Genomic DNA, 23,739 nt, shown 5'->3' with positions numbered 1-23,739 from the left:
GAGCAAGCTCTTATTGGTTAAGCGCCGGGAGGGGGGGGAGGCGGGGAAAAGCCGCAGTTGCTCCAATCAGATCGCGAGCCAGGCCTCTCTTTGATCTTGACGGACGTGGCGCGCACCCAGCAGCTTCCGGAGGGGGGTGGGCGCTCTGCGTTGATGGGCAGGGGAGGAACCAATGGGATTAGAGCGGGGAAATTTAGGGGCGGGCCCAGCCCCTCACCGGCCTCGCGCAGGCGCAGTGGCGTGAGACAAGCGGCGAGGCGGGGCCTCCCCCTCACCTCCCCTTGATGGACAGCCTCGGCGGCCAATAGCAGCCGCCTCTGCCCGCGGGGGGGGGCCGGACCCTCCCGGTGACGAGCAGCCGCGCGGCCCAACCACGCGAGGCGGGACGGGGGGGCTGATTCTGGAAGCCATTACGCCAGCGTCGCAGGGCGGAGGCCGTTGAGCGGGGCCCGCCGGGTGCTCGCGGTACGCAAATTGCGTACCGTTGGCGGTTGCTAAGGGCCGGCGTTGGGGGAGGGGGGCACGCGGCCGCCACCGGGCCCTGAGGGGCCCCGGGCCCCCCCCGTCCTCCCCGCCGCGGGGCCCGGCGGGCCGGGGGGGCCCCAACCCCTCGGGGACCCCCTGAGGCGGCCCCCCCCGGAGCTCCCCCGAGGGCCATGGCGTCGCCGCCGGCCCCCCCGGCCAAGAAGCGCAAGATGAACTTCTCGGAGCGCGAGGTGGAGATCATCGTGGAGGAGCTGGAGCGCGGCAAGCACACCTGCTGGTGAACCACTTCAACGCCGGCGTGCCGCTGGCCGCCAAGGCCGCCGCCTGGCACGACATCCTGCGCCGCGTCAACGCCGTGGCCACCTGCCGCCGCGAGCTGCCCGAGGTCAAGAAGAAGTGGTCGGACCTCAAGACCGAGGTGCGCCGCAAGGTGGCCCAGGTGCGGGCCGCCATGGAGGGCGGAGGCGAGAGCCAGGGCAACGGCGGCGGCGGCACGGAGGGCGAGGACGCGGCGGGAGCGGCGGCCGCGCCCGTCATCCTCACGCCCATGCAGCAGCGCATCTGCAACCTGCTGGGAGAGGCCACCATCATCAGCCTGCCCGGCGGGGAGTGCGGCGCGGGTGACGGGAGCGAGATCCCCATCACCGCCGCGGCCGCCACCGTCACGCTGACGCAGAGTGAGTGCCGCGCCCGCCGGAGGTGTGGTTGGAGGTCTCGTGGGGGGCCCTGTGTGGGGAGCCCCCCGGCCAAAAGGAGCCTCTGTAACAAAACGACCGTTCCCGACGTGTCCTTGTGCTGTCGGAGAGCGGCTCCAGGATACTCGTGTACTGAAAGTCAGCCTCGACAGCTGGGGTCGGCCTCAAGACCAGGAATTGTGTGGTCCCCTTCTCTCAGAACAAAAGCAAAGGGGGAGAGATCTCCAAGGCCGATTCCCTGCTCTGCCCCAAAGAGGAGCTGTCTGGCTGATAAGTGCCTAAATGCCGTTCTGGGCCTTTTCTTCGCCCTTCTGTCAGTTGGTGAGTGGTGCTTGGAAAGAGCCTGCAGAACTGGAGGTTGAAGAAGGATTTTGTCTAGACAGACATGGCGTGCCCTATTCCTTTGGACTTCAGCATGTACGCCCGAGAAGGAAGCTTAGATGAGGGTGGAGTAGACTTAAATAGGTCATTTTGTGCATTCACTGTTTATTGTGCGTTATCTCGCCAAACAGGCAGTGTTTCAGTTACCTTCATTGAATAGTCCTGTAGATAAAACCGCTCCTTTTGCCGCTACTCCTCACCCCTTTCTGTCCTTTGTTCTCAGTTCCTGCAGAGACGACCTACCACAGCCTGGAGGATGGGGTCGTGGAGTACTGCACGACAGAAGCCCCCACGACGGTTACGGCGGAGGCGCCCTTGGAGATGATGGCGCATCAGCACGAAGTATCCGCGAAACCCCAGGAGCTGAAAAGCCGAATCGCTCTGAACTCAGCCAAGCTCCTGCAGGAGCAGCGAGTGACCAACTTACACGTGAAGGAGATTGCCCAGCACCTGGAGCAGCAGAATGACTTGCTGCAGATGATCCGTCGCTCCCAGGAGGTGCAGGCGTGCGCGCAGGAGCGACAGGCGCAAGCCATGGAGGGAACGCAGGCCGCGCTCAGCGCCCTCATCCAGGTCCTCCGCCCCATGATTAAGGACTTCCGTCGATTTTTGCAGAGCAATACGCCCAGCCCTTCGGTGACCGCTGACCCCAGCCAGCCTGGGCAGCAAGATGGCATTATCCAGTGAAAGAAACAATGATGGGACTTCTTTCTTGGGGAAAAAAAAAAAAAAAACTGCCTCTGCTGCCACTGGGCCCGGAGCGAGGGGGTGCCAGCTCTTGTCAATGTGAAACGGCTCGCCTCGGAGGCTGGCCGAGCCCAGGCAGCTTTCTTTCTTCTCCGCTAATCTTATGCTAAGCTGCCTTTTCAGACTCATCGTGCGGAGGGGTAGCCGGATGTGTAATAAGGCAGGAATGTAACATTGGTTGCTTTAGTTCCCCAGAACAATAGATTTGTTTAAAAAACAAATAGAAAAGACGATAATTATTTTTTTATTTGTTTGAAAAACTCTCCTAAGTACGATACCTCTCTTCCTCCCCCCCTCTCCCTTTCTCTCTCTTGCCTTTAGCTGGCGTGTACCATGGAGAGCCTTGTTGTTATATCGCAGTGCTGAACCTGCCAAGGTACAGTTATGGTAAACTGTGGTGCGTGGAGGGGGTGCGTTTCTGTCTCTTGCTGAAAGCATTTACTGGAAACGTGGTACCAGCGGCGGTTCAGCCTTCTCTCCGCACTGAGAACTGGTGGATGCTGCTCTCGGGGCACGAAATTCAGCCCACGCAGACTAGCATCAAGCCTACATGTAGTTTAAATCCCACCCACGTCCCCTTAGGATATAAATGGGGGTTAAAAGAGTGCATTCACCTCGCGTTCTGTCTGTGTGTGGCCATGAGATTTCACTTTAAACTTAGTAGAGATGACAATGCCATGCCTTGGTTACCAGACGCTGTCCTGGGGCGCGTATCGGAGGCAGTTGCCTGTCACACGTGGTTAATACACACGGGCACACACAGGTCTCACTCAGGTGGGCTTACAGGCGAAGCTCCATCTCTGTCTCGCCACGCAGGGTCTGTCACCTCCCTGATACGTTCATCCATCAAAGTGGGCCTGGACTAGAGAGCTGCAGCCACGCCGTAATTCCCAGCCCTGAGGAGTCTGTCAGCCACTCATTTAGCGAGGTTTGGAGCGTTAATTGGGTCTGGTGGTGGTATTTGTTCCGTACTTTTCAGAGCTGGAGGCAGGTGCAGCAGCTCCTCGGTCGTCTGCTAACAGGTTAGTTAGCCAGGTTAGTTTCCTGGCTTTGACCGGTGGTTTGAGAGACGGGTGTGAGGCTCACCTCACCCATTCTCCTACAGTTACACGGGGTTACACAGCGTTCGCAGCCGCTGCTCTCTCAGTTCAGGCTGCTGGGCTCGGTCCTCACTGAGCAAGCTCGGTTCACAGGGCGGTAAATGAGGTTTGTACAGACTCGGAGTAGCTTCATGACCTTTTAGACAGAAAGCTCCACGTGTACATGCATGGAAGCAAACTCCAAAAATAAAAAGAAGGAAGCAGAACTCTTTTCCCCATACCTTGCAGAGCGTTTCACGTTTAATAGGCTTGGTGCTTGCCAGATGCTACTTTTGAAACTGAACCTTTTCAGAGCTGGTATTTGCTTGCTGTTACGTCTCCTTCGGGGCTGAGAAGTGGTGAACAAAGACTGACGAGGGAGTGAATTTGCACAATCAAACGAAACCTCTACGTGTTTTATGGTGGGATGCCGATGGGGTGCCCCGGTTGGAGGAGGAGGCGAACAGGCTCCTGCTGCCTGCCCCTGGCCTTTAGCGATCTCCTCTCATCTGCAAGTCCGATGGCGGAGAGAAGAACAACGCAGTCCCAAGGCTTTGGCCCCGGGAGGACTCCTGACCCTCTGACACCGACAGCTCTGCGCTGAGTCAGGGCGGCATCAGCGGCGCCTTCCCACCTTGTCGGGCACCCGGCCGCGTGAGTAACGCTCGCCTGACTCCTCTCAGACTTGGTGGAGTCAAATCAATTGCTCAACTGAAAGCTATTTTTAAAGCGAAAAGCTCTGCCCTGCGTGTTGTTTTACCTCATTTGTGTAATGATCTCCCCTTTGCAAATATAAATTTTAATAAAAAAAATACGGTTTTTGGTAAAGAGGCTGTTTCGGTCCGTCGGCACGCTGCGGGGAAAGGCGAGTCCGTGCAACCACGTTAGCAGCACAGCGGGCTCAGTGAGAAACAGCCAAAGCAAGCTGTAAACAGCCACGTGTCACGGTAGGTTTTTTCCTCGTTTATGAACTTTGTGGCCTTGTATTTGCATAATTGTGGCCTTTTTTTTTTGTATCCAAACAGTAGCTTTTACAGCCTTACCTCGCAGCGCTGGTTACTTCACCGCGTGTGCCAGATTCCCGAAGGATACCGATCTCCCAGCTGCTCCGAACATGGTACAACAGCCCAAGACGAGGGATGAGGTGCCGGCCTTCCGCCTGAAATTGCAGCGCTGGTCCTGGCAGTGACTAAGCGCTGAAGCTGTGTTACTGTTTCACAGGAGTAAAGGCGCTGCCCTCAGAACCACCCATTTTTCTTGTGTTTTCAGGATAAATACGGAGCTTAGTCAGGCCGCCAGCATTCGGGAGCGAGTTCCGCATGCACGTTTTTGTCTCATTAAAAAGATGTAGCAACATTTTAAGTACAGGGTGAGCACCGTGATTAGGGGCTTGGCTGTTGCTCACGTCAAGGTCACCGGACTTGGGGAGGACGAGAAAATGCGTCCCTTAAAGCCAAAACCAGGAGGGTCGGGCACACGGGGCGCTTGCAGGGCAAACACACGCAGGGCATTGCACTGACCGGGGACCTTGTGCCCGAAGCGGAACGAAAGCTAAGGGACGGCACCTCACAGCCGTCCGCTTGCGCTCCTTTGCTGACCTTTTTGTACCGAGAGATCCGTGTTCAGCGCCGGGAGCAGCAAAGAGCCGCGCAGGGCTGTGACGTCCCGCCGTGGGCTGCCTCGGAGGGGAGGACGAGGCGGCGAGCACCCTTTGGACCTCTCGCCTCCGGAGGAAGAAACGCTTGTGGCGGGGCGGGAGATAACGCTGAGCAGCGAGCCCGGGCGGCGGCCGAGCTGCTTGCGGCACCGCCGGCTGCTTCGGGAGCAAGGATCCGGCCGTGAAGCCCGGCCTGCGAGCGGCCTGTGCGGCTCAGGCACGGCCTTCCAGGAGAGGGCGCTGCGCAACGGGGCAAGGCGCGGCGGTGCGGCCTGCGGCCGGCTTCTGGGCGCCGCAGGGGTGGTGCCAGGAGCCACCCGAGTCCTCCAGCCTTGCGGTGGTCCTGCCTGCCCCTCTCATTGCCGGGTCTGCTCGGGTCTGAGAGCCCCACAGGGGCAGAAATTCAGCGGGCAGAGCTCAGGGAGGAGGAACGCCGCCAGCCCAGGCAAATTCGGGCTGCCTGGGGACGTGGACACGGGCTGTGACGCTGGGGCTCGCAGCTCATGGCGAAGAGTTCGCTGCAGCAGAACCGAGTGGGCAGGCACAGGGTAAAAAATGCATGAATTCCTTCCTTATAACCAAAGGAACCGGTTTTAAGGTGTTTTTTTGTTTTTTTGTTTTTTTTTTTCCGAGGCCACACACGAATGTGTCAGCATCCCACGAGTGCAGAGCACTGAAATAGCTCCATCCCAGCTCTGGGAGCTGGTCCTGGAGACAGAATGATATCATCCGCATATTCACCTAAATTGCCTTGCCTCCTCCGACATGTTTTTAGTCTGTTGAGGCTGTTTCGGCAAGGCACTCTTCAGCTGGGTTGTTGGTTTGTTGGTTTGTTTTTTTTCTGTTGACATCTGAGAAGTTACTGCCAGCAGATATTGTCAACAGAAGCGTGGCATGCTTAGCTGGAGTATGAAAATCGAGGCATTTAAGATTCTTAGTGTTCTTGAAAGCATCTGACGAGAAGCTCACACATACAGCTTCCGGGCGAGTCAGACCAAAGCCCCCACCGCCTGCAAACCGGGTTCACGAGCCCCTGGTGCCAGTCCTGCACGGGGCAGAAGCCCAGGCCCAGCGGGGCGAGTTGCCGCTAGCTGGGATCCCACACGAAAAGCTCCCGTGGCAGGGGGGAAGCGCAGGCACCCGGTTGTTCCTGCTGTGTGTGGGGTAAGAGCAGCACTTGCCGGGGCTGCAGGCAGAAGCCTGGATCAGCAGATCTGTTCTGGAGGTGCCGAGGGTGACACCGGGGATGCCAGCACAGGGGAAGGCTTCATAAATGCAGCACGCCCCGAGGCAAAGCAGGTTCCACTGTGAAGGTTTTAGAAGTGGCAAAGCAGCCCCGTTCTACCGGCAGGCCTCCCAGCAAGAAGCGGAGAGCCCTGCCGCACATTCCCAGGAGCAGATATGGGAACCAGCAAACACACAAAAGCCAGGCAGCTGGGTTTTCAGGTCTGGCCACGTGCTTGGGGAAAGGAATCCACCGGCTCCAGATTCCTGTGCTCCCTTTGTCTCAGTAGATAACAGGATCCCCAGACCCTGCGGGTCACAACCCCCCCAGGCAGGTGTGTCCTTTGCATGGCCAACAGGAAACCCAGCCTGGTGCAGAAAGTGAAACAGTTCCTGGCTTTTATGGTGATAAGCTCAGTTAAATATGGAACTAGTGAAAAACACAAGCAGATCAAAGTCGAGCTCGCAGCCTGCTATTAAATTAAGCGGAGAAGATCCAAGCTTAGAACAACCGTACCCCAGGAAACCCTTACAGAACTGGGGAGAGGGTGGGTTTCAGCACGCTGCAGGCAGGGCCGACACCGCTGCCGTGGGTCCTGCAGCCCCTGCCTTGCTTTGGGGGCTCCCCAAGCTCTGGAGAAGGCACCTCCCAGCACAGCTCCAGGCAGCAGGTGCCTTTGCAGGTGCTTGGCCACCGGCAGCGCGAAGAATATTTATAGCAGAGAGCATTGTGTGGTGTCTTTTCTGTTGTTTGTTTGTTTGGGACTGGAAGCCCATTACAGCTATTACAACCGAGGTTACAGATGTAATAGAGGAGAGCCATTATGTGTTTATGCTGTTGCAGCAACCGTGTATAATTTAGTTTTCAAACTTTAATCATTTGGCTGCTAGGACAAATGGATTAGTCTGATGATGTTTTCCAGAGGAAGACGCTGATGATGTAGATTACAGGGCTTGATTTGCTCGTGTATCTGGGATTCCTCTGGGATAAGAGACAGGATCTGATGGCTCACCAAATGCATTATCTCACTTCACCTCTCTGAGTTTTATCCCTTCTGAATTTATCTTGCCTCGTTTCTTCCCTGCTTCTTTATCCTGGTACTCTAAGTTGGGAGGGAGGAGGCGAGAAAAGCCATCTCTGTTCCTGCTTGCTCCTTGGTCCCAAGACAAGCAGAGCCCACAGATCCCAGCCCCTGGCTGGCACCTCTCCAGTGACAGCAGAGGTGAGGCCCAGCATTAAGGAGAACCCAAACCGATAAATTATCTCTGGCTGATACAATAATGCCCTGAACCAGCAAAAGTTGAGGAAGTGGTGGCAGCACTGGGGAGAGTCATCAGGAAAGGCTCAGGGCAGGGAGAGCACAGGGTAAGGACGTGGCTGAGGTTCGTGGAGCAGAGGTGAAATGGGCACAGCGGGGCCGGGGTCAGGGAAGAGCAACCACCAGCATAAAGAGCTGAGCGCTGGAGTCTGGGCTGAGCAGAATTAACATACGTCAGAGCACCCTGATCATGTATATGACCCCTTAACAAGTGTTTGGACCAGGATCGGAAAAAAACACAAAGCCAGTGGGATGGCGGATGGGCAGAGACACGCTGATTCCCATATTCCCTCTGCTACCTGCACTGGGCCCAGACTGACCGATGGGCTCCGACATCCCTCCCAGCAGGGCTCACCAGAGACCTTCAGAGAAGTACTGCCCCTTTAAAAAATGTGGCTTTGTCCAGAAATAATTATGCAGCATAAACACAGAAAAATCATCAGGGTGAATTTCAAACTAATAGAGATGTAATCTCAAAGTCATGAGGCTGCCTTTGTTAGGAAAATATACATACCCCTGAGAATCGGCTATGGTTGCTATATTACACACTGCTCAGCAGCTCTCTGGGCACTTTTCCAAATCAGTTTATTTTTAACATCAGTCACATTATACCATTAATTATAAAAAACACTGAGGTTTTCAAGAGAAATTTCTGCTAAAACTGCAGAGTAAATATGCGTGAGAACAGCGAGGATTAAAAGCTCTGCAAACTTTACCATGCGAGGCTGTTGCTACAAACAAGAGAAGTCCTCCAAGGAGGTTATTTATCAGAGTGAATCACAGCAGATAACACAAGGCCTCCTCCCACACTGCAAACAGAAAGATCATTTGGCCTTTACGTAGCGATGGAAGTGAAAGATTGACACGTCTGTCGGTGGTATGCTCGGGGAATGAGAAGTGCGAGGGACTGGGCTGGATTCCTCAGATGCTTCCCGCATTCAAGCATCCCAGCTTACAAATATTAAATATTTAGCAGGCTGAGCTCCTTCCCAGTAAATTAACAAAGTGAAAAAACCAGCCTATTTCTACCAATGTCTTAAGGCACTGAAAGCGCTGAATATCAACTGATGGGATGGATTCAATCCCTACCTTTAAAGCAGCCTCCACAAACCCTGCTATGTGGGAAGGCTGACATCTCCTGCGATGGTTTCACTGCACCAACACGACAAATGTTTTCCCAGTCCTAGGTTTGTGTATCTGTTTAACCTGGTAAACAAGAATCGGAACAAAGCATTTGGTCTAATCCAGTGCTGTCCAAGTATGTTGCTGTGCACTTTTCCTAGCACATTTACTTTTAAAAGACTTATTCTGTGGTAAAATTATTTGATAGCTCTGATATTGTCTGCATAGATGGCAAAGATTAAAGGCAAGGAGTCTGGGCATCAAAGCTTGGCAAAAAGAGCGAGGACTCCCAGCCTTTCATCCACGCTTTGCCAGACATGCAAATCAGCCTTGGGAAAAGTCCCTCCCACACGAGCCTCAACTTCTCTGCAACACAGCTTCTTCGGCACATCCCTAACCTTAAAAAATAGGCAAATCATGTTGATGATCGCAGACTCCTCCGGGACAAGGAGAGACATTTTGTTCTGCTTGCCCTTAAACAATGGAATCCTGCCTAACCAGGGATCCCAGCCGCAAGCCCGGGACAGGGCAGCAACGCCTAGCACCAGGAGGGAGCCATTTTGGCGAGGAGATGCATTGAACTGGTTGCCACATCTCACACACGGAGGGCCAGGCTCCAGTTGTGGGCTTCCCTCCTGCTCCAGCCATCCCAGGCTGGTCAGCCTGACCCACGGCCCGCTCCTCGGCACCTGGAGGCTGCTGAGGGCTGAGGACGGGACGGGCACACATCCCAAGGCCGTCATTGCTGCCTCCCCCATCGCCTCAGCCCGGCCTGCAGGGAGGCACAGACACCTCAGCTCGCTCCCAGCATCGTGCTGCGGGCCCTGGGGGCTAAGGTGTGCCTCCGTGAGCCCTGCCATCCTCTCAGCGAGCCCTGCACACCCCAGAGCCTACAGGGGGGGACCTCATTGCAACCTTTCAGGACTTGAAGGGGGCTTGTAAAAAAGATGGGGAGCAACTCCTTGCTCGATCTGATAATGACGGGATGAGGGGAATGGTTTTAAACTAAAGGAGGGGGGATTTCGATTAGAGATCAGGAGGAAATCCTTCACTCAGAGGGTGGCGAGGCACTGGTACAGGCTGCTCATAGAGGCTGTGGGTGCCCCATCCCTGAAGGTGCTCAGGACCAGGTTGGATGAGGCCGGTGTGGTGGGTGGCATCCCTGCCATGGCAGGGGGGTTGGAACGAGATAATCTTTGAGGTCCCTTCCAACCCAGGTCATTCTATGATTAAACAATTATTTTAAAAGCCTCCTCGGGGCTGTTCAGCCCTAGGAAGGGCTGTCAGCACCCCCCTGCGGGGCAGGAAGGCCCCATGACGCCTCGGCCGCACGCAGAGCCCCCTCCCACCGCGGCGACCCCCGGGGCCGCCACAGAGCCCCCCGCTTCCCTCCCACCCCCTCAGCCAGGAGGGGCGGGACTTCCCCAAACAGATAGCCCCCTCCTCCAATCCCCGCACGCCTTTCCCCGCCCCTCTCCCAAAACAACCAATCACCGCCCTTTTCTGCCCTCCCCGCCTCTTCGCTCTTACCCAATGGGGCCGCGCCGCTCTCGCCCTTCCCTCCCCGCGGCCCCGGGGGAGGAAGGCGGCGGAGGGGAGGGGGCGCGCTACCCAGCGTAGTGCTGCTATTCACGAAGCGGCGCCGTACCTTGGCTCTGCCTTGCGGCCCCTTGAAGCGTTGGCGTAGCGGCCGCAATTGGCGTAGCGCTCGGAGCGGCGGCGGCGGCGGCGGCGGGGCGCGGAGCGGAGCGGGCAGGAGCTGCGGGCGGGGGCCGGGCCCAGGTCGGTGCGGGGCCGGGGGCGGCGGGAGGAGGGCTGCCGGGGCTGCAGCTCGGGGCTCGGCAGGGGGGCAACGGGGGGGTCCGGGGGCTCCCGGTGGTGCGGGGCAGCGGAGGGGGACCCCCGGGAGTCGCTTGGGGACCCCCCGGAGCCGCTTGGGGATCCCCCGGTCCCTCTGGGAGCCCCCCGGATGCCTCTTGGGGACCCCCGGGTCCCTCTGGGAGCTCCCCGGGATCCTCTTGGGGACCCCCGGGTCCCTCTTGGAGCTCCCCGAGTGTCTCTTGGGGACCCCCGGGGTCCCTCTTGCAGCCCCCCGGGATCCTTTTGGGGACCCTCGGGTCCCTCCTGGAGCCCCCCCGGAGCCCCTCGGGTCCCTCCTGGAGCCCCCCCGGAGCCCCTCGGGTCCCTCCTGGAGCCCCCCCCCGAGCCCCCCAGCTGTTTGGGCAGGGCTGTGACCGCAGGAGCCCTGCTCTCCCCTCTTGCTGGCATTTCATCCTGAGCATCCCTTGGGGGCTGCTCCGTGGTTACAGCCTCGGCCCTTGTCTGCTGCACGGCCCCTCGGCCTCGCAGCCAAGGTGTTGCCGAAATCCGCAGCGCAACGAGCGCCTCCGGCCCCCAAACCCACCCGTGTGGGGCTGAGCTGGTGCTGGGGGAAGGCGGCGTGAGCCGGTGGGCAGGCAGGCAGTGACCTGGTTCGGTGGTGCTGTGCAAGCCGGAGCGGGCTGCCTTCTTTTGGTCCTTTTTCCCCTCTGCGTCGGGTGCTGCGTTTATAAGATGCAGGTGCTGACGCTTAGGGCTGGTCAGAAAAAGGGAAAAGAAACAGATTTTGCATTTCTCGAGATGTTTTTGTGTGTTCTCGCCAGGCTACGTGTTACGCTGGTCTGCTCTGCAAAGTGCTCCTGGAGACGACGGGTGAAAATGGAGCAGATTTTTATTTTCTGCTTTGCAAACAGAAATTACGAGGGGGATGATGACAGCGACGAAGCTTGCCCTAGGCAAAAAGGGGACAGAGGATATGGGGAGCGGGCTAATTGGGGCCATACCTCTTAAGATTGGTATGAGTCTGGGCTGAATATTACCCATCCAAACAGGTTTTAGAGGAGGGGGAGGAGCCCGAGACTGCCTGGGACTAATTTCCTCATTTCCCTCCCAAAGGCTGACCTGAAGACCTGCATCAAGGAGCTGCGCAGGAAGAGGAGAGAGAAACTGGAAGCTCTCTGCATGTGCTGCACGCAGACCTAAGGCTTCTTCAGAGACTCAGGATGACTTCCCACGAGAGATGCTTTCTGGAGGGGTTCTGCTGACGACGGAGCACAGCAGCCTCCAACGGGGACAGCTCCTGCTGGTCTGGAGCTGAGACTTGCTTCTCTCCCTTCCTTTTCCCTCGGAGATGTTGCAGAGGTTTAACCTGACCTCCCCCTCCTCACCTGAAGCCTGCCGTGGCGATGATCCAGCAGCCCGATCCGACCACCAAAGAGAAGAGGATTGCGCGTTTGAAGCCGGGCCGTCGTTGTAACTGAACTGGAATTTACTCCCCGCGTACGCTCCGGGAGCGAGAGCTGTTCCTCTGCTCGGCTGTGTGCGTGCTGAGCCGCTCCTCCCTGTCTCGTCTGGAGTTCCTGGGCTTTCCACGCTGAATTTGCCCATGGCTTTCCTGATGAAGAAGAAGAAATTCAAATTTCAGACAAGTTTTACTCTGGAAGAGCTGACTGCTGTCCCCTTCGTCAATGGCGTTCTGTTCTGTAAAATCAGGCTGCTGGATGGAGGAGACTTTGCTAGCTTGTCTACCAGGTAAGCAGCTGCCTGCGGGCTTGCCTCCTGGCTGTCCTTCTTTTCCTGGTCATTCTTTAATTGAGCGGATTGGCATTCGGCTACCTCTTGCCTACCCCTGGGTGTGATTTCAGGAGCTCTGTTGTAGGGCCACACCATCCTCCAGAGTCGGGGAAGAACACAGCTGGGTATTGTTGGCTGCTCAGGGCTGGATGGGATTTTTCAGAGACGTGGGGAGGAAGGGAGCGGGATGTCGCACCCCGAGAGAGATGGGGTTTAGGGATGAAATCCTCTTCTATTTTTTTCACCCCTCTTACCCCAGTTTTCACATGCTACTTCAGATGTTTTGCTGTATTGCCTTCATGCCTGATTTGAAACTTAGCTCTGAAGAAAACCACGTCCAGCTAACCAAACCGACCCTTTCTAACTTTGCTCTCCCCATTTGTTTCTGAGTTGCTCTTGTTGGTGAGAGTGGAAGTAGCTTGCTTTGCATTGCAAATTGCTGTGCAAGGGAAAACTGCTGCCTGGAGTCAAAGTTGTCAGTGCTAAAGATACAGTTTATCTCCTTGAACAAATGCCATCGCGTCTCCCAAGTTTATAGCTGCAATACTTTCTTTTTAAAACGATTTCTCATATCGGGATCAGTCTGCTGCACATTTTAGAAGGTTGTTTGCCATCGTGTATTGGCATTTCTCAGGCTCCTTCAGGCAGATCTGTCCCGACTCCTGCTGCTAATTGCTAATAAAAACCTGCTTTGTTTCCAGCTCTGCACATAGATTATCACCAGCAGTGTGTAAACGCAAATTCCGTAACAGCCTGGACTTGCTTTCTTTCTGCCTCAGTTTGTGAAGGAAACCTTCAGTGGCTTTCAAACTTGTTTTTTTGCTTTCCTGAGTGAGTACTGGGTTTTAAAGGTACAGTGTGAGTTTGCTGGTAACTGTTCTATCGCAGAACTAAAGCCTCTTTTGGTCTGGTTTTCTTCCTTGGGGTGCTGTGCGTTGAGCTTTCTTATTTTGGGAGAGAAGGCTTTATTGGACGAGTGTAAAACATTTGTCTTGGAAGTAGAAGTGGTAGGGCATTGCTCAAACCTTTTTTTTTTTTTTTTTTGGAGGCATGGTGCAGCCTCATCTGAAGTCTATAGAAACTGTGGGCGTGGAACGCGTCCAAAAAGGGACCGTGAATTAATTTCTCTTTTGAAGAAAATCTATCAAAAGAGCTTTTCCTTACAGCCTTCCCCCCTGAGGCTGGGTCCTTGCGCTTGGTGGAAGCGGCTTATCTAAGGAATTCACACAGTATGTGAACTTGGGAAGGAATTAACCCCTCTGCTTCCCGGAGCCGCGGTGAACCGAGTTGAGCTGGGGGTGGCTCAGGAAAAGCCTGTGCTAGGAAACGTCCGTCTCCATCTCCTTGCTGCCCTCGAAGGCAGCTTTGGGAGCACAGTGCGGGTGTTGGCGGGCGCTGTTTTCCGAGCTGGCTGGGGTTCAGCAGCGCTCTGTGCGTGGTGCGTTGCAGATCACAGCCGTGTTCCAGCACCGACATCAGCTGTAATTCAGACCAAACGCGGACACTGAGCCCGAGTGGCCTGGTGGCTCACAGAGGAGCAGGGGGAAGCAGGCAGCTCAGTTTGCTGCCTTCCCCTAACCTGTCTGCGGTCTAACTGAGGGCACATGGAAACCTGTTCCTGCTGGAAAAGTGACGGCTCTCGGTGGTATTGAGTCATTTGACCTTTTCCAAATATTTTCCCCTGTTGCAGTTAAAGAAACTTGGAGAGGGATGGATTTCCAGGAACAGTGAGGAGCAGTTACTGCACGGAGAGGCTCCCTGACCATGCCTTGGCTCTGCTCTACGCTCGAGTCCTGTTCCGTGACCTTTTTGAGATTGTGCAGATCTGGGGAAGGATCGGGAAGTAGATGCTGTATCTGTGGTGTTTGCGGAGTCTGTGCAGTTAGTTAGGACCTGTGGTTGTTCGTCTGAAATCAGCCACTTCCAAAAATGATTGTGTTTGGAGTGGAGTTCTGTCGGGTCATCTTACGATGAACCGCTTGTGTACAAGTGTTGGTGTGTGCCCTGCAGTCCCTTTGGGCCTCTTTGGTCTGCGGCAATAAAAAAAGGTGTGCAGCTGTGACCGAGCAGACCAGGAACTCCTGGTGTCCGTGTGGTTTCAGAGAGTTGATCTGGACGAGGTGTCCGTCCCACGCCATTCGGAGTCTGTGAACAGAGGGGGCAGGAGTAGGTATAGGATGCGCCAAGTTGGTGGGTTTTTTTCCTCAATTAAGCGACTTATGACGAGGAACAAAGAGGGTTGTGTGGGAAGATAAGGTTCTCCAGGGACTGAGGTTTTTCAGGGTGTTCACAGCGGGTAACCTGAAAGCTGGTGTTCGTCTGTGGTGAGCCTGGAGCTGCCGGGGCAGCGGGTTCAAGTGACCTGTGGGCAGAGCGCCTTGGTCCTGAGTCCCCTCGGGTCCCTGAGGGGAACCTGGCTGAAGTGCCTTCAGAAATGCCCTCTTAGGAATTGAGGGCACTCTGGAGGAGGTCCAGGTCCTGCCAGCACATCGCCTTGAGGATCCGTCTCTTGTTTTTGCGTTTTTTTTTCTATTTTTTTCCTCACAGGCAGGTGTCCTCTTTCCACGCCTGCTGGGTTAAGGCCTCATGTTAGACCGCGGGTATTTCAGTGACTCAAGCTGCAGCCGTAAATTTCCCTTCACCCTTCCCTCCTCCTCCTCCTCCGTTTGTAAAATCGTCTCCTTATGTTCTGGCAGGTCTTCTGAGGATAAGACCAGCTTCAGCTTACAGCGCTCCGCTTGGCAGACACCTGCGGTCTGTGGCCCTGCCGCTGCTGGATTCTGGAAGTTGGTCTTCTGGAAGTGCGCCTGGGCCAGGTGTAGGCCAGGCAGGTGCTGTTTCCCCACGGAGCGGTACCGGTCCGTGCCTCGAAGGCTGTTAATCCCGATACCGAAATAGCCCAACCGCCGGCGAGTTCAGCTGCCTCCCAAGTAGCTTTAAAAATAGCAGGCGCGGAGCCGCGGGGATGTGCTCATGGCAACCGTCTCTGCGAAGCAGATGGGCTGCTGCGTCGTGCACCGGGTCGGAGCTTTCCGAGGGGGTGTGCGCCTCTGTTCCTAGGCAGATGATGGTAAAACAGCCCCACCGGGAGGGCTCGGATCCGGCGGGGCGAGGGATCGGGTCCGAGCGGCTCGCGGGCGGCTGTGGCTGCGGGGTTGGCCAGGAGCGCGGCCATCCCAGCGAGGGCCTGAAGCCACAGCCCCACGGAGCTCGTGTGCTTACGTCTTCGGGTATTACAGCAGAGGAGGAGTTGATTAACCCCCCCCCCCCTTGCTCACGGTGTCAGTTAATGCCGAGTGGCGGCCAGCTGCTCTTCACCCTGCTGCTGACTGACTTCTGGCAGGGAGCGCTGCTGGTGCGTGACGTAAAGGAGGGGAAGGCCAGGTGTCAGCCACGTAGTCCCGACACCTCGTCCTGCCTTGGTCCGTTAGCTTGCCAGCAGTTTCACTCTGGTATTTCTGGACTCAAAGGAAGGGATTGTATTCTGAAAGCCCCTGGCTGACTCCAGAGGGAAGGCTTTTGCAAGAGCTTAACGATATTGAGGGCATTTCCCACCTTCCACGTCGTCTTCTGAAGGCAAAAAAAATCCCAACTTCCAACCCAGGCAGTGGTTCTGGCCACCTCAGGCCGTATTTCCTTAGGGAGCACGCTCTCTCGAGCACGTTTGGCGTTTCAGCCTGGCTTTCTGGTCCTGGCACTGTGGCACCAGTCAGACCAGAGACTGGATTTTGCCTCCTGCAGCCCAGCAGCCACTCGTACAGAGGCATAAGTGGAGCAGTCGTGATCTGGGAAGAGCCGTCCCTGCCTGTTAGGGTGGTCTGGCCTCTGAGCATTTCGGTGCTGTAGCCTGAACCGAGAACGTTGTTACAGCTTGTAATTGAGTAAGGGTGAGAGGCCCCTTCCTGCTCCGTGTGCGTGTAAAGCTGTGCCCCGGCAGCCACAGGAAATGCTGGGGCAGGCTCCTCGTACCGGCAGCTCCACGTGGATTAAGGTCAGCGTTTGTGCAACTGCCGTCCTCAGGTAGTAGCGTCCTAGAGCTGCCTGCTTCCCTCCTGCGGGGGGATGTAAAGCATCATTGTCTTAGTCATAGGCACGGCCACGCTCGTTTCTGTCGGACATCAGGAAAGGGGAGAAGCGGTGCCCTAACTGACTGGTGAATCAGGAGCTTCTCTTAGGGCAGGTGCAAGTCACACCGCCTCTGAAATCCAGCTGTCTGTGGTGTGAGTCAGAAATCAACTAATTCACCGTCCTCACATAAATAGCCATCGTGCCTGATGCTAGAGATCCTTCAGGTAACTAAGTTTACCCTCTTTGGCTCCTTCTGGCCAGAAGAGCGTTACGGTTGGCTCACCAGCGACTACAGGGCTGATTCAGCCCAGCGGAGATGTAAATCTTCACCGCTGCCTGCCTTAAAACAAAGGCGAGGTGACTGGTTTCTTCTGGAGTCAGCCTCTCCAGGAGGGGAAGAAAACCAGCAGTGGCGAAAGGAGAGGGCTGCTAGAGCACGTGGTGTGATAACCTTTTAAAGTGCTCTTGTTGCAAATGTGTCTGAAAACGTAGGCGTTCCCTGTGTGTAAACATATCCCAAATGTATGGGTTGAGAGAGCGAGCGTTAATGCTCCGGAGCAGCTTCTTTGCCTTACACGTGGTAACCTCCTGCTCTTGGCCGCAGCCTCAGGAAAGGGCTGGGAGTGTTGGTGGAGGGGCGTCTGGATGCAGCCCCTAGAAATGGCTTGCAGTAAAACACAGCCTAGGTCAGCACAGTTAAGGCGTAACACCTGCACCCCTTGTTTTCTGAAACAAACATAGGGAAACCAGACAGCAGAGATGAGAAAAAGGGGGTTTAGAATCATAGAATCATAAGCTCTGTGACTGATAGGCTGTAAATGCTTGGGTGCAGGCTGCTTTCAGGCTTCCCCCTCGGAGCTGGCAGTGCCTGACACCTAACGTTTAGGATCAGCCTTACCTGCGTGAGCTGAGCAGCCCGTAGCAGCCCGCGGCTCTGAGAGTTGCTCCTCGGGGCTGGGGCCTTGCGGCCCGACGGATTTACGGAGTGGCAATTAAATCAGCTCTGGCCGAGGACAAGGGCAGGTAGCAGAGGGTGCCCCCTGCTCCCCTTAAGCCCCGTATTTATTTCTGAAATACAGGGGGAAACCTAAATGGCTTCCAGCCTGTTTATCCTCTGTGCTCTTCAGCTGCCGTCGGTGTTGACTCTAGCTTTGAAGCTGTATTTGGGAGGAATTGGTGCATGCCTTCGGGAGCCTGTGGTCTCTGCACGGTTGTTGGTACTTTAATGGGCCGTAAGCTGCCAACAGCAAGTTGTTCTGGTGCTAGTTTCTAGATAAATGAGGCAGGCACAGATTTATTTCTTATTATTTTATTGCAGGGAGCTACATCTGCTAGCATTTCAGGAGAGATCTCCGGCTTCTCCCTCACGTCAGAAACCCCTTCCACTGCAGGGCACGTCTGTCCGCTCAGGAGCACGAAGGAACGGCGCGGTGAGCTCTTGCACCATCACCTGCGCTGGGCTCTGCGAGGTCTCCTTCCGTGCGAGGACAGACGGATGTGGCTCTGCGTGGCCTCCCTTTTCAAACAGGATATGTTCCGCATCCTCTGTGCGCTGCCAGCCCTGCCCTGTCGGAGCTGGGGCTGCAGCCGTCTCTGAAACGGGTCAGGAATTATTCTCTAGCTCTCTATGTAATAAATCAGCAGCCTTTAGGAATATCCTGGACCAAGGTTTGGATCTGCTGTTTCCTTTGTAACAGCGCAAGGGCTCGTATCAGAAATCCGTGCCGTGTTATTTCAGGTGGCTGCATGCTGCCCCACCCTAGCACCAGCTGCCCAACCTGCAGGATGAGAGGTGGTTTTTTTCTTGCAGGTTCTTCACATGATGCCTTTGTGCACTTGCTGGGAGACACGATACACATCAGCACCCTGACTTGGCATCGTGAGCTCTGGTACCACGCAGCGGGGCTCAGCATCCCGTCCTAGCGCCCGGGTCTGAAAGGCTCTTCCCACTGGCAAACAGTTGTGCCTGTGTTCGCTGGATGAACGGCCTTGTTGTTCGGTGTATTTTTAATCCGATGAGCAAGAAAGGGAATTGTTCGGAGGGATTTGAGAGCCCTGATCGTCACGGGTGTCACTTTCACGTGCTTCTCGTGAGTCTCCCTTGTAGCTCCATTGATAAGGCTGAGATGAGGAAAAGATAAGAGGAAAGGGGACGGGGATGAGGAGGAAAACGAACAGGAAGCGCTTGGAGACTGGAGGCTTGGGAGGAGGCAAGTGCTGAAGAGACAGGATATTCTAGATAAGCCACAGCGTATATGGTCTGTAGCGGATGCTTTCCCTGCAGACGAAGTGGGCTGGCAGGGCAGCAGGATTACGCCTTTCCTTTGAGTTCGTCACACTTCGTTGCTGAGAGGAGGCCGTGTGCTAGAAGGTCCCATGTTGTTGCAGGAGATGGGACTGAAGCTAAAAACACTCCCATTGCTGTAGGCTAAATAAGAAATGGACGCTGTCTGTTGAGGCTGAAAGCACCGAGGTTGCTTACATGGGCGGGAGGAAGAGAGCACGTAGATTTGCTGTGCTGGAAGGAGCAGAAAGCTGCGGCATGAATTAGTAATGCAGCTTTAGAGAGCTGCAGAAACCATCGCCCTGCGTGTGGTTGGTAACTAGCCCCAAAACGTGCTCTCTGAAATAATAATAAGAAACCTGCTAAAGCTAGAAAACGTTTTGGGGATTACAGCTTCCCAGAGCTGTGTGTTAGCTGAAACGAGGCAAGTCCCTTCTCTTGCCATTCAGTGTACAAAATGTAGAAAATGAAGTTTGAGGTCTCATTTAGAGCCTTGTATCAAGCATTAAACTCCAGTCTGGCTTTGCGATGGAAAAGCGCAACAAGGAACCCACAGGAGGAGAAAATCCCATAAATGGGACGTGGCCTCAGGGCTTCAGTTTGGGGTAGCCACCTCCATTTTGCTTCCAGAATAAAACTTTGTAGGAAGTGACTGCGGCGAGGTGATCGTTACTGGCTACTGGGTTAATGATCAGCGGAGGCTGGCCCATGGGGAAGGGACCGGCACGTGCCTGCCTGCACCGTGCCCTGCGGCTGGAGATCCCATTCCTCCTGAAGTGCAAGTTGGAAGTGTGAGCACCGCAGAACGAGAGGCAGAACGAGTGCTGCCGGGGGTTTGCTTACCCTCTTCTCTGCCCAGTCACTTCTGTTTCCAGTCCCTCGGGGATAACATTGCTCATCGCAATGCGCTGATGGCCGGGAGGAGGGGAAGGAAAGGCTTGTCTGGAAAAAAACAGGCTTAGAGTTTTATTCCCCCCGCCACCAGCCTCCTGTCAGACTTTCAGACTTTATTCATGCTAAGCAAAGGCGAGGTTAGGTGTGATACAAGGGTTTTCAGTGGCTTTCACCATGCTTTTTCTGTCTCTTTTGCTAGTTCTTCCCACCATCACGTAGACTGTGCCTGCACGTTGCTGACTGTGAGGCAGGAGCGTAGGATATTATTTATAATCCAGCAATCTTTTGAGGTTTCTTAATGCTCCATCGCACAGGAACGAAGCAGTGGCTGAGCTTTTTTACTGCCATAGCCTGGCTGTACCGGGTCCTGCTCGTGTCCTGCTTCCAGGCTGAGCAACGCGGGCTCCTTTGGGGACCAGATCATCATGCAGCAGCCCCTCTGTAGGGAAGCTCTCTTCCTGGCTTCTGTCAGTGGCCTGTTAGGTTTTATTTCATACTTCGGTAACGCCGGGCAGTTGCATCTGCATAAATGCTGAATTCCTTTCGAGAGCTGCTCATCGTGTGCCTTCGGTAGCCTGCAGTGCTCCTTGCCCCGAGGGAAACGCTGCGCTGTGGGGCAGTGGATTTCCTGTAGCTGTTTTTCCATTTGCTTCCAGCTTTGTGAAATACCCTGCTGGTGGTACTGGGGGTAGCTGATGGTACGCCGTTTGGCCGCTGTTCTCTTTAAGGTCGCTTTCTGGCGTAGGTTTATGGCAGTGGCTTTTCCCTCTTGCCATGCGAGCGTGACTGCTCTTTCAAAACAAACCTGCGTGTTGCCTTCCCTCCAGTAGGGATTCCTGCTCGTCTCCGATTGCAGCGGCTCTCAGCAGAGGAGAATCGCGGAGATGTGTCTGAGTACTGCCGGTGGGGACAGCCCCGGGGGAGGTAAATGCTCTGATCCTCCAAAACCCGCTCCTGGCAGGCGAGCAGCGAGAGCCTAGCCTAGCATCTCCCGGTGGCACAGCCAGCACAGGCTGGTGTGTCACAAAGTGCAGCACTTTCCCTCGTTCTGCTCTTAACCGAGATGTAATTTATGTAATTACCTTTCCCTGATTAGGGTGCCGTCAGTGCAGTGTGAGCGTGCCGTTACGTCACGGGGTATCGGTCCTAGAGAACTGCTTTTAGCTGGAGCTGTGGGTCTGGGGGAGCTGAAGCCAGTCCGACCGCTGCGTCTCCGTCCCCCTGCTCTCCCCCCGTGCTGGGTCTGGCACTCCTCTGACCTCACCGTTTGTGTTAAACTGATAAAATCTAGCCAAAAGGCAATTTGTCCTTCTCTGCCAGCTCTGCGTATTGAAACAGCATGACACCGGGGCTGACGCACGCTGGAGTCGAGGCAAGAGGAAAAGATGGGAAAGGAGAACGGGGACCGGCAGCGCTGAGACTCCCAGCCTGTTGGCACCGGGATGGCGACGAGTCAGGGATGCGGCAGGCTTTATTCAGCAGCTTTCTGTCATTCGCAGACCTCTGCTGGGCAGCCTTCTTGCAGAAAAGCAGCAACAAATATTGATGGAAGGGCCTGAGGTACAGTGAGAACGCGTCTGTACCTTGTCCTTAAAGCCTTGTCCTTAAACGCAGTGACCTGGTTCGTGCTGCTGAACAATGCCTTTATAAACGAACCGTCATAAAACATCCGTGATGGGATGCAAAAGCTGGTCTTAACACACAAAGGGATGTTTTCCTGGACTATTTTATTGTTTTTGACGAAACGTGTACCGTGTAGAGGTGATTCACAGCGGAGCATGTCTGGGCACAGCAGGGTGTTACCTCTTGGGTAACTAAACATACTTTTAGCACCGGGGTTGACTTCAGGCAGCTTATTTACTGAAGAGCTCTTCAGCACACTCGAGCCAAATTGCAGTGATGTTACATCACGCGGTATTAATGAAATTATTCCCGAAATGAACTTGGCCTCGTGTGCAGGTTAATTTACACTACAAAGGCTTCTCTGGTATGGCTACGCTGGCGAACTCTCCTGGTTGAAACGGGGCTGATATTGGCACGATGCGTAGCTTGAATAGCTGAGCTTCAGCATGGCTTCCTGTGCCATAAATCTGCCTTGGAGGCCAACAGATTTGTTCAGTGCACGTCGCTTGTAGCGGGGATTTTGTTCCTGGTCTTGTGGCGATTCCCTCCGGAGTTCTCATTTTCCACACTTGCTGTCCCAGCAAAGCCCTGGAATATCCCATCCCAAGACCCATGTCTTGATTTTTCATCTCAGTGTCTGTGAGGGGCTTGTTTTTTTTGCTTGGAAAGGTGGCTTTCTTTTTTGTTTATAAGAGCACTCTGTTCACAAGCACAGCTTTCTTGCAGCACGGAGTTGTGGCCATCTCTTGTACCCCTCGTGATAGGGACATTACCAGAGTTTTCCTTGCCGGATTTTACGTTGCTGTCTTCCTTTAGTAGGAGCCCAAATTTAGGCAGCAAAAGGCAAAGCTGGAATCTCTCAAATTGACAGCTAACACTTAGGGGATGAAGCAAGTTTATAAATATATCAGCAGCGGATAATCGGTGAATCTTCATTTCACATCTACAGGCTGCCACAAGCAAAAAGCTTCCCAGGCTTCGGTGTTACAGTAACTTGTGCCGTCCCGGAAAGACGGTGAATTAATCTACCTTCGCCTTGCAAGCGCCTGTTCAGAGCAAACCTTCGGGGTCTTCTGAAGCTTTGGTTCCTCTATGTGTTAGAACTACGAGGCAGATTTCTGTTGTGATTTGTCCAAAGGGCACACGGGTACTGGGGGATTTGGGAGGCTTTCTTTTCTCCTCTCCAGTCCCACAGAGGTTTCACCCTGGGGTCGCTTGCGCCCCTAAATCCAGCTGGCTTGTGCAGTAAGCTGAGCGTCGGAGCTCAGGGCTGACCTGGGCAGACCAAGCGAAATCTGCACTGCAGAGCTGTTCCTGGTGTTTTCTGTAAATACTTGTGTGTTTGCTTACGATAAGAAAGCTCTGGTGATGGATTTGGCAGCCTGGCACCTGACTCTTGCTCAGCTAATCCAGCTCCAAATGAGTCTATCAGGACAATAGAGGTGGGAGTCGGGGTGGTGACTCAGTGCGTGCTCGGGTTTTTTTATAAAAAGCCAATGCGTCTTCCCGCGTTCGATCTGCGCGTTGTTACAGACTCGCATTTCAGTAACTGAGTCACCCATCCAGCTATTCCTTCCTTTACGCTTAAGAGTTTGGGTTTTTGCTCCTGGCACACGGCCCTGGCCGCTGACCAGAAGGCACTTGTGTGCTGGGGATGTGGCGAGCAGCCCTCGGATGCGTGCTGCTCCGGCTGAAGCACAGCGTGTAACAGTAGGTGTGTTGCACGATATTTACTGCTACAGGCCCTTCTCGTCCTTGCTCCAGCTTTTCTTCTCCGATTCAAGAGGACAGAGCAAAATACAGCCCCCTCAAAGCTGGCTGTGCCACGTGTCCCCTGGCTGAAGTGCCCTGTGTGCATCCTCGCTGCTCCATGGCCGTGTCTGTTAGAGCGTTTCTCCCTGCCTTCGCCGTGCTCCACCCTCACTCACCCTTCCAAAACTCATCTGACTCGTTCGTTAGCTTGTCTTCAAGGTTCGTTGTCCTGTGACTTTTTTCCTCCGTTTGGCCCAATTTTTATTTCCTTATGCAACTTGTGCTGTAGCGTTCCATCGCTGGCTGCGTGCTGATTTTTGTTAACTGCCGTCAGAAAGGAAGAGTTCAAAGGTTTGAAGATTTAGATGCAAGAAATAGTTGGGATTCCTTTTTCCCCTCTAAAACAAGGCCTGGTGCTAGGTTTTAGAAGCCGTGGATAAGCTGGACGATGGGTCCAGGAGATGATGCACTGGAGGGCTCTCACCTATGGGATAAGACATCCTGCACGGGGTTTCACGTTGGGGTGCGTGGAGGCCAGGCACAACTGAAGTGCTGCCTTGTGAAGAAGCTGCTAACGCCCGGGCAGGAATGCTGCTGCTGCTGCTGGAGGGTTTTCTGCTGGTGGCTGACTGCTGCCCCGCTCTGCAGGAGGTATTGCTGCTCCCTGCCTCGTCCCGGCGCACCTTTATCGAGAGTGCGCAGTTCAAAAGCCGCGTGTCTTTGGAAACAGCCTGCTGGAGATAAGCTTAAAGCCATAAAAAGTCAATCGCTCGCTGACCAGATAGCGGCTCATTTT

General features: G+C 54.9%; 2 protein-coding genes across 6 annotated transcripts in view; both read left to right on the top strand.

Annotated features, from left to right (window-relative positions):
• Positions 1-429: 429 nt before the first annotated feature.
• NAIF1 (nuclear apoptosis inducing factor 1) lies at positions 430-4,635 on the top strand. The gene is given in 3 exon segments (XM_035555288.2): positions 430-752; positions 755-1,163; positions 1,786-4,635. Coding segments are annotated over 3 exon segments (969 nt in total). The 5' UTR covers positions 430-656; the 3' UTR covers positions 2,250-4,635.
• Positions 4,636-10,296: 5,661 nt separating this feature from the next.
• Positions 10,297-23,739, top strand: part of EEIG1 (estrogen-induced osteoclastogenesis regulator 1) — a 33,458-nt gene continuing 20,015 nt past the window's right edge. For 2 of the 5 annotated variants that reach the window (XM_035555284.2, XM_035555282.2), the window contains exons 1-2: positions 10,297-10,492; positions 11,645-12,280. In XM_035555284.2, the coding sequence (XP_035411177.1) occupies positions 12,135-12,280 (146 nt within the window). In that variant the 5' untranslated portion in view covers positions 10,297-10,492; positions 11,645-12,134. Of the gene's footprint in view, positions 10,493-11,644; positions 12,281-15,018; positions 15,154-16,411; positions 16,615-17,708; positions 17,821-23,739 lie in introns of those variants that run through there. The other 3 variants (XM_035555286.2, XM_035555285.2, XM_035555287.2) reach the window with 3 other exon arrangements.

The sequence above is a fragment of the Cygnus atratus genome, chromosome 19 (assembly GCF_013377495.2).
Source record: "Cygnus atratus isolate AKBS03 ecotype Queensland, Australia chromosome 19, CAtr_DNAZoo_HiC_assembly, whole genome shotgun sequence".
Classification (NCBI taxonomy): Eukaryota; Metazoa; Chordata; class Aves; order Anseriformes; family Anatidae; genus Cygnus; species Cygnus atratus.
This window is presented reverse-complemented; position numbering and strand designations above follow the sequence as displayed.